Below are 10,517 nucleotides of genomic sequence, written 5' to 3' on the forward strand. Positions count from 1 at the left end.
GGTGATTGTGTTCTTGCTGCTGCTCACATTATTAACCGCACTCCATCTATGGTGCTTCATGGTAAATGTCCCTTTGAATGTCTCTTTAGCCATCCACCTTCATATGATGCTCTTCGTGTTCTTGGTTGTCTTGCTTTTGCTCACAATCAAAAAACCAAAGGTGACAAGTTTGCTAGTCGTAGTCGAAAATATGTTTTTATTGGGTATCCTTTTGGCAAAAAGGGGTGGAAATTATATGATCTTGAGACTCATGAATATTTTGTCTCTCGCGATGTTAAATTTGTTGAGCACACTTTTCCCTTTCAAAATTCACCACCATCCACCTCCTCTTCCACTCACTCGCCTGATACCGAGTTCGATATCCCTTACGACTTTGCTGCCTATGACCCGCCTCACGCTAGCCCAGATTTCTCCCCTTCTTCCGCCACCAATACTGACCCAGGCCCAAGTTCTCCCACGGGCCCCATCCCTGCCTCTGGCCCGTCTGTCTCCATCCCCCAGCAGCCTCCCGCGTCCGCTTCCGCACATTCTGGGCCTCCTAGCGCCCCATCTTCCCCCCCCACAAATTTCTTTTCTTCGCTCCCCGAGCCCGATTCCCCTTCAGCTCCACAAACGGCCTCTGGGCCTTCTTCCCTATCCACTTCAGATCCGGCCCTTTCTTCTTCTACATCAAACACTCCAGCTTCTTCCCATTCTCCTCCCCCATCTGATTCGGCCTTGGGCCGTGGCCACCGCGCTAAAATTCCATCCACCCGTCTACGCGACTTTGTTACTCATGCTGTTGCTGCCCCGCATAGTCAGTCCTCCTCTCCTGTTCCTGGTTCCACTACTTCTTCAGGTACTCCGTATCCCCTGGCACATTACATTAAGTGTGACAATTTTTCTGTAAATTACCGAAAGTTTCTTGCAGCTCTTATTTCTACACAGGAACCTCGTTCTTTTAAGGAGGCTATGCAGGATGCCGGTTGGCGAGATTCTATGCAGCAGGAAATTCAGGCTCTTGAGGAAAATGGCACTTGGACTCTAGAACCTCTTCCTCCTGGCAAACATGCTCTTGGCAGTCAGTGGGTGTATCGCATTAAATATAACTCAGATGGGAGTATTGAACGTCTCAAATCTCGCTTGGTTGTCTTTGGTAATCATCAGCAGGCTGGTCTGGATTACAATGAAACTTTCGCTCCGGTTGCCAAAATGACCACTGTTCGTGCCTTTCTTGCTATCGCTGCCTCTAAAAATTGGGAGTTACATCAGATGGACGTTCATAATGCCTTCCTTCATGGGGATCTTGAGGAAGAAGTATACATGAAGCTTCCTCCCGGTTTTTCTCGTTCTGATTCATCTTTGGTTTGTCGTCTGCGAAAGTCTCTCTATGGCTTAAAACAGGCTCCTCGGTGTTGGTTTGCCAAGCTCGTCACTGCTTTGTAAGGGTATGGATTTTTGCAATCGTACTCAGATTATTCTCTCTTTACCTTTACTCAAGGTTCAGTTCAGCTCAATGTTTTGGTGTATGTGGATGATCTCATTATTTCTGGCAATGATTCTGCTGCTATTTCTGTCTTCAAAGCTTATCTTGGTGATTGTTTTAAAATGAAGGATTTGGGTTCCCTAAAGTATTTTTTGGGTATCGAGGTAGCTCGTAGTACTTCTGGGCTCTTTCTTTGTCAACGGAAGTATACTCTGGATATTATTTCTGAAGTTGGTCTTTTAGGGGCCAAGCCCTGCGGTTTTCCGATGGAGCAAAACCATCGTCTCAGTCACGACTCTGGTGAGTTATTTGATGATCCTGAGCGGTATCGTCGTCTGGTGGGTCGTCTTATATATCTTGCGGTTACTCGCCCGGATCTGGCCTACTCGGTTCATATTCTCTCTCAGTTCCTTCAGGCTCCTCGTACGGCTCATTGGGACGCCGCCGTTCGTGTGGTTCGGTACCTGAAGGGTACCCCGGGCTCAGGTATTCTTCTTAGTTCTGCCAGTGAATTGACTCTTCAGGGTTGGTGTGACTCTGATTGGGCCGCTTGTCCTATCACTCGTCGGTCCTTATCTGGTTGGCTTGTTTTCTTAGGCTCTTCTCCCATCTCTTGGAAGACTAAGAAGCAACACACGGTTTCCTTATCATCGGCCGAAGCCGAATATCGTTCCATGTCTGCCATTACATGCGAGCTCAAGTGGCTCAAAGGTCTTCTGCTTAGTCTTGGAGTTCATCATCCTAAGGCTATTCCTCTCTTCTGTGATAGTCAGTCTGCGCTGCATATTGCTAACAACCCCGTTTTTCATGAGCGCACGAAACATATTGAGGTTGATTGTCATTTTGTTCGTGATGCTATAAAGGATGGCTTGATTGCACCTTCCTACGTTCCCACTACTGCTCAGCTGGCTGATATCTTCACCAAAGCTCTTGGCAAGTCTCAGTTTGATATTCTCATGTCCAAGTTGGGCATTTGTGACCCTCATGCTCCAACTTGAGGGGGGGTGTTACGTTATTTAGGGATATTGTTAGCATGATTTTAGGAATATTAGAGATATTCTTGTATATGCTATTCTATCTTTTAGGGAAGTTATTATCTTCCTGATTTCCCTCCTTATGGAGTGGACTTTGTACCCTATATAACGTATGATTGAATGAGAAGAGAGGCAAGCTTTCCCAGTGCATTATCACTTTGTCAAGCGCACAATCTAGACATCTAGTAGTATGGGTTCTAATATCATAGCAAAAGACTTTGGCACCAACTCGCAGCAAAATCACATTATCCCAAGTCATCAAAAGTTGTAGATTGTTTCACTGACATTGTAAATCTTTAACATTTAACTGAATATGATGCTTCGGTAGCCATGGGATGTTCGTAGAACGCATTGACATTGTATTGGCATGTATAGTGTGCAATACATCCAAAGTTATAGACAAGTTATCTCGTATGGATGATTTGCAGAGCTTCCCATCAATCATCTCTAAGGATGACGCGTACGTAATTCCAACTATATATCGCCCATATCCATAATCCATTACCTTTTCTTTCTTCAAATCAAACATCAAAGTCTTGCCAGAACCCAAATGCCAATAGATAACTCCACTCACAGCGATCCCTCTTGTAAACTTTAGCTGTTTTGTCATTGTGCTAAAAAACATTTCAGAGCAAACTTTCCAAGAATCTTGCAGCGAGGAGTAAATCTCAAATTCATAAGCTTCCTCAATGTCATTAGAAGCAAAGATGCAAACCACCTTATAATCAGCCACGAAATTCAATAATGACGGTTCAAACACAAGAACAATGGCAGGATCAGATCCATGATCAGCAGTAGGCTTAGGGAGTTTTTTCCACTGCTGATTTACAGGATTGCAGACATAGTATGGCTTGTCCGCAGTGCGGCCTTGACAGCAAAGCAGGCCATTAGAGGAGGACTTCAAATCAACTGGTTCGGGCAAAAACTTGAGTTCTTGATCAGCTACACCATAAGCTCCTGAGACTGAGGAGAAAGAAACTGATTGCTTGTGAATGAACAAAGGAGTTGATATTTGAAGTTTCCAGTCCTTACACACTGCAAGAGACCTGTGAAGGGCCTTTGCAGGGAGATAGCAAAGGGCGTACTCTCTCAGTATAATTTCTAAGGTCTATGCAAAGTCTATTACTTTTATTCCTATTTGTCAAGGAATTTTTTCGATCCATCCTGTTAAATAATGTCCACAGAGAAGTCAGTTTAATTGAAGTCCTCAAAATCGGATTAACGTATTCCTAACTGTTATAACTTGTCACAAAAGATATTGGGAAGAAACTTGGGGAAAGATGGGAAGTTTTGAAAAGAAGGATAAGGCATGTAAGTGTTTTAGTGTGTTATAAAGTTACAACACTTAGACATATGAATTCCACTCAAAATTGATAGAAGAAGCTATCATAGACTACCTCTATTTTTTTTTAATCTACATAATTTGACCTTGCCAACGCAAAACTTATACCATTAATATCTCTACTTACAAACAACTAAAAATTATAAGAAGTTATTAGGAACATATATGTTATGACGAATTTAATAAGATCCCACATGACTATTTCTTTTGTGTAGATACAAATGTTATCATCACTGGTGTACCGAGTCAAACAAGCTTTTGCAATCTAAAAAGCTAATCACCATCAAGTTCATCACTTTAACTTTCTAAGTTTTGGTTCTAAAATCTTAAAGAATAGTCATAGGATACAAAAATTACTTTTTCCGTTTTCCAATTTCCATAATTTTGTTTTAATTTTTTTAAAAGCAAAAATACAAAAAAAAAAGCTAACAAACAAGCCCTAAGTAATAGCTTTTGATGGACTTAAATTTGTATTTTATTATACGACTTATTTTTTTTTTTTTGGAAACAGGAACATTATAATAAAGCATAAATAGGTTCAGACATACACGCACTTATCCATGATCATCATGGACCATGTTAAATGCAGAAAAGTAGCAGGTACAAGCATCTTGCTGTAGAAACATTATACAGACCGGGGGAGGGGAGTTGAAAAATTCTATTGAATTAAAAGCTGATGTCCTCCCTTTTGCATATCTTGCTAGAGCATCAGCTAACTTGTTAGACTCTCTACCTTCATGGAGCAGCTTGATTCCTGCGGTTTCTTGGAGCAACCCCCTACACATGACAATTACATTATAAATATTACTTTTTACATTACTAGAACTTCGTATTTCCTTGATTGCGTTTTTGCAATCTGAGCCTATTATGGCTTTCTCCCATTTCATGTCGCTAGCCCACCGTAGGCTCATGAGTACTGCTCGAGATTCTGCTTCATGGGCATCCATACAGTGAGTAGCCATTGTAATGCCGCCAAGCCAAGAACCCCTATTGTTCCTGCACACCGCTGCTAAACACGATACTTTCGAATTATAATCAAAGGAGCTATCCACATTTATTTTCATAAATCCTGGAGGTGGGGGTTGCCATAATGCACTAATCAGAGACGTATTGGTTGAAGGGACCTGGTTGGGAATATCATGTAACAAGCGAGGATGAAGGGGTTGATGGCGGCCGTGAGAATTTGGAGAGGCGAGGTCGGGAGCTTTACCCACCTTAGGATGGCTCCTTGAAAAGAACCATTCGGTGGTGGCCCAACGCGAATTTTTTATAGAAATGGAACAAGAAATATTCTTCCTGTTTAACACCCAAGCATTCCTTCTCAACCATATAGCCCAAATAGTGAAGATGAAACTGACATTAGAAGGAATTTGTGCCCCATTCCCCCCCACGCCACTGCTATGATCTTCCGAAAAATTCAACTTAATCCATTCATTGAAATTAATAATATCTCGAACCATGAAGTCAACATTTCTCCAAATTTCCATAGCTCTATGACATCTCCTCAAAATGTGATCCATGCTTTCTTCAACATTAGGACAAAAAGGACAACTACTAGGATGATTAGGTACACGGTAATTAATATTTCCATTCGAAGGCATTCTATTCCATACAATTTGCCACACAAAGAAATGGTGCTTAGGAAGCCCCGGCCCTTTCCAAATCCACTCCCATGAAATCTCACCAATCCGAGGAGAGATGGAGCTCAAAGCTTGTTTTGAGCTAAACTTCCCTAAGTGAGACCATAATGAGAAGAGACTATCAGGCTTATTGGTGAGCCTAATCGAATTAATTCTATCCTGGATTTCAAGAGTAAGAGGGATGGAAGATAAGCAAGAGATGTTGTTTGAATTAAGATACTGGACTTTAAGGGAGAGGTCCGACTCTTTAAGAGGACCGACAATTAACGATCTTAGGCTTTCACCATTAACCCATTTATCGTTCCACAAATTGATGCTCGCCCCATTTCCAACCTCCCAAGCTAGGCTATGGACGTAACTCTCCCACCCAACCCCGATGCTCTTCCATATATGAGAGCCTTTCCTAAAATTAAGCGGTTCGTCGTTTTTATTGAAATACTTTTCCTTGATGATTTTAGAGGCCCAAAGAACATTATTATCGAATTTCCAGCAGAGCCGCGCTAGGCTAACCTTATTAATGGAGTCATGAGAGACCAAACCCAAGCCTCCCTCTTTTTTGGGAGTACAAATGTGTCTCCAAGCGATCCAGGAGATTTTCTTCCTATTTTCGCTACTGTTCCAGAAAAAGTTACTACAGATGGAATCCAACTTACTTTTAATGCCAACGTGAAAATTGAGCAGATGCATGTAGTACCTTGGAATAGCATGAAGAGTTGCATTTATTAAGATGGTTCTCCCAGCTTTGTTTAGGCATTTGGATTTCCAAGATGCAAGCTTGCTAGTAATCTTGTCAATTATGAAACGAAGCTTCTTTTTCGATGGTTTTTTATGGCAAAGAGGGAAACCCAAATAAGTACCAAGGTCTTTGGTGCTGGCTATGTTCAGGTCTTGTTCAAAATCATCTATGACATTCAAATTCGTATTAGGAGAAAAATAAAGCATGCTCTTAGAGGTGTTCGATTTCTGGCCCGAAATGTCAAAGAAATTTTTAAGAATATGATTAAGAGAGGATAGAGTTGAAAGATTAGCTTCTCCGAATAAGAGAATGTCATCGGCAAAAAATAAATGTGAAATTTCCGTTCCCCCCCGACGGACCTGAAAAGGCTTCCACTCTTTTAAGGCACATGCTTCGTGAATGGTGCTGGAAAGGTATTCAAGACACATAATGAATAGGTAAGGGGAAAGGAGGTCTCCTTGTCTAATACCTCTAGAGGGGATAAAACTTTCCGTTCTATTTCCGTTAACCTGAATACAACACTGACCAGCTGAAACACAGCTCATTATTAGTTTTATAGAGTTATACGAGAAATTCAATCTTTTGAGACAATGTTCAATGAACGGCCACTCCAGTCTATCATAGGCTTTCTCAAGGTCTAATTTAAGAGCAAAGAGGCCCTTTTTCCCCCTTCTTCTTATTCATAGAGTGGAGAATTTCCGATGCAATAATGTAATTCTCCTCCGCACCCCTACCCGCAATGAAACTATTCTGATTAGGAGAGATAACATTTTGAAGATGAGGCCTAATTCTACTAACGATTATTTTTGTCACAATTTTATAACAGGTGTTGACTAAATTTATAGGCCTGAAGTTATTAAGCCGTAGAGGGTTCTCAATTTTTGGGATAAGCGAGATAAGGGTCGAATTCCAAGATTTGGGGACCTCACAATTTCTGAAAATGACTGCAGCACAATTGAAACAATCCTCTTTAATGGTATCCCAGAAGTGGTGGTATAAAAGAGCATGGAAACCATCATCACCTGCCGCTTTGGTGCCTCCAATTGAGAACACAGCCTCTTTAACTTCCACTAGAGAGGGCACCAAGCTACAGTTGATGGATTCACGCGAAATAATTTCGGGAGGCATTACGGATCCTTCGGATGAAAAGATATTCTTATAATGGAGAAAAATGGTTTTATTAATATCGTTCGGATTTGTGATGATATTTCCCACATCATCTTTTAGCATTATAATTTTATTAGCTCTTCTTCTAAATATAGTCGAAAGGTGGAAAAAATGGGTATTGCGATCACCAAGCATTAACCAATTAGTCCTAGATCTGATGTGCCAGTATTCCTCCTCTTGGTCTAAAACTAGATTAAGGTCAACATTTAATTTTGCCTCAAGGTCGAAAAGGAAGGGATTCTTTGGTTCAGCTTCAAAAGCTCTTTGGGCCCCTACAAGCCGCGCCTGCAAGATTTTTTTCTTCTTAAAAATGTCATTATCCTTTTGGATCCAAGAAGGTATTTCCCTACTTAGGTCCGCTAGTTTACAATGCAAAAGGTTGGGACTTGCAGTCCACTGGAGTCTAACCCAAGGATCAAAAGGGGGATTTTGGAGCCACATGGGTTCAAATTTAAAAAACTTTTTCACCTTTTCCTTTTCAGCAGTTTTTAGAGTGATTAGCAGGGGGTTATGGTCAGAGGATAATCTAGGAAGATTGTTCACAACAGTATTAGGAAAAGTTAAAGCCCAATTATCACAACCCCACCCCCTATCTAATCTTTCAAAAATAGGATAGCTCCTTCTTTTATTAAACCAAGTATACTTGCTGCCAATGAAACCCAGATCATGCAAACCACAAATTTCCATAGTTTCCTTGTACTTCCGCATTTTATAGTCTTTAGGAGGATTGCCTCCAAACTTTTCATGGTGGTAAATTACTTCATTAAAGTCACCAGTAACAAGCCAAGGCATGCTAATATTTTTGCTCGTGTTAATAAGATTATCCCACATTTCAAGTCTACCTTTGTACTTTGTATTAGCATATAAAACAGAAATAAAAAAGGGAGAGTAGTTCTGAACCTGAATCACACCATGAATTGCTCGTGGCTCTTTTGTTATGGTTGTGAAGGAGTGAAGGCCCTCATTCCATAACATAAGAATGCCTCCCGAGTAGCCTTGCGGTTCCACAGTTTCAAACGAGTTGAAGGGCAAGCTACTAATAATCTCCTCAATGTTGTCCCGAGCCACCCTTGTTTCGGTGATTATGATAATCATAGGATCATGGTCCCTGATTAACTGCCTAATATTTCTTCTAAAACCTTGACGAGCCACCCCTCTAGCATTCCAAAGAAGAATTGACATTCCCAGATTGAGAGGTGGAAGGTTTAATAACTCCCCGAGAATATCCGGGTGTGTCTGGTAGTTGATCGTCACCATTCTTTCTGCTTTCGAACTGAACAGAATATCTCCATTCACCTTCATCTTGACCCCCGCCATTATTCCCCCGTCCATCTTCGAGAATCCCCACGCCATTTTCAGTGATATTTGGGTACATACCTTTGTCAAATGAAGCCATTTGACGTTATCGGTTTCGCTTCCCGCTTGCACCATTAGCCAATTCTTGGTAATTGATAGGGCTTTTCGCTCTCGAGGAAGCACAGGTACGGGGTCGGAAAGGAACTGCAGCTCCCATGGTATTGCTTCTGCTGAAAACTCGTCGATTGTCTTTCTCATCCACCAACTCAGATATATTCCCACTATTTCGGAAATTTTTTTGATGTCTGCTAAGCACGGGAGATGTGCTGGAACTAGCCTCCCCGACTCTTCCGGGTATACCATCATCATATTCTGAAGAAGGGGAGGGGTTGCTAGAGGCCTTAGAATGATTTCTTTCAGGACCCGTGGATATACTCGGGACCAATTTCCCATCAAATCCATTCGATAATAGTAATAATTGTTTGCCCAAACTTCTGGAAATGTGAGATGCGGACGACGTCGCTTTTGATAGTATTACATGAGCTGGGTGAGGTAATTTTGGAGGAAAAGGGGTAAGGGCTGGGTCGCAATCCTCCATGGAGAGAGAGGAGGAAGCCATGATCTTTTTGGTTTATTTTCTCTAACAGCTTGAAAATGGATATGGGTTCTTTTCTTTTTGGAGAGGAGGAGATACTTGGGGCGTCGAGCAGGTAAAAAGTAGAAGTAGGGGTTCTAGGGAGGTTCAGCTTCTCTGAAGAAAATCCGGCCATCAGAGATTTTTTTTGTGACGGTTTAGGATTGATTGATGTGATTTGGTTCAGCACCTTGGGAAGACTCTCCCTACTCTGCTCTATGATGCTAAGAGCGTAGGAGTCGTTCAGAGCTAAGAAGGAGTTCTTGTTATCTTTCGAAAGTGACTGGGGAAAGGAATTACCTTTTTTAGCCCATACTTTAAGAGGAAGCACCTGGCCCACCAATTTTTCTTTTCCTTGCCTTTGCTTGGCCTTCAGCCAGCTAGTTTCCCCTTTTAAAACTTCACCTTTTGTTGTCTGCTTTACCCCCAACATATTCTCAGGAGCATGCATTTCTTTGGCGACGTACTTCATGCAACTCTTTTCATGATGGTTTACACGATTACACTCTTCACACAAAACCGGCCAATCCTTGTAAGAAATGGTTTGTTTGAAACTACCCAACCAAATGAATTCCTTCCTTCTAACAAATATATCCATAATGGTGAGAATTCGGACGAAACGCAACTTGTTAACGTCTATTGATCTCATGTCAATCTTAATAACTGAACCCAAGCAACTACCAATTTTCCTTAGCACAGTTTCGCACATGAACTCAACTGGAAGTTCATGAAGCTCCACCCATATAGGGAGACAATGGACTTTTGCCAGGGAGGCTTGAAATCCCGGAGACCATTTAATCGTGGATATAAAGGTTCCATTTAAGAACCAAGGCCCCCCTGCAAGGACCCTATTCTGTTCTTCAAGAGACGGAAGCTTAGTGATGAAGAAACCCTTACCAATAGGACACGTTGGACATGAGGGAGATGTTTTCCATAATTTTTTTAAAGATGCTGCAACAAATTCAGATGAAAAAGATTTCCCAAACGGTTTCGAAATGATGGAGAAAGCCCAAGGAGAGCATAATGACTGGTAATCCACTTTGGAAATAGGAAGGAAGAGCTCGACCGAATCATCAAACCCAGGGGGAGGAGACGCGCTGTCAAGGGTACAGCCCTCATACGAAGGAGCATGAACCAAGGAGTCTCTGAACGATTTCGGAGAAGTATTAGTAGCTGGCCCTTCAGACTCGCTGATTCCTGAGG

At 41.8% G+C, this 10,517-nt stretch overlaps 1 protein-coding gene across 1 annotated transcript; it reads right to left on the minus strand.

Moving 5' to 3' along the window:
• Positions 1 to 6,859: 6,859 nt before the first annotated feature.
• On the minus strand, positions 6,860 to 9,142 carry LOC130591770 (uncharacterized). Its single transcript, XM_057395681.1, has one exon. It carries the CDS (start codon positions 9,140 to 9,142, stop codon positions 6,860 to 6,862), a length of 2,283 nt encoding a protein of 760 aa, XP_057251664.1.
• Positions 9,143 to 10,517: the final 1,375 nt, after the last annotated feature.

The sequence above is a fragment of the Beta vulgaris genome, chromosome 6 (genome assembly GCF_026745355.1).
Source record: "Beta vulgaris subsp. vulgaris cultivar EL10 chromosome 6, EL10.2, whole genome shotgun sequence".
Classification (NCBI taxonomy): domain Eukaryota; kingdom Viridiplantae; phylum Streptophyta; class Magnoliopsida; order Caryophyllales; family Amaranthaceae; genus Beta; species Beta vulgaris.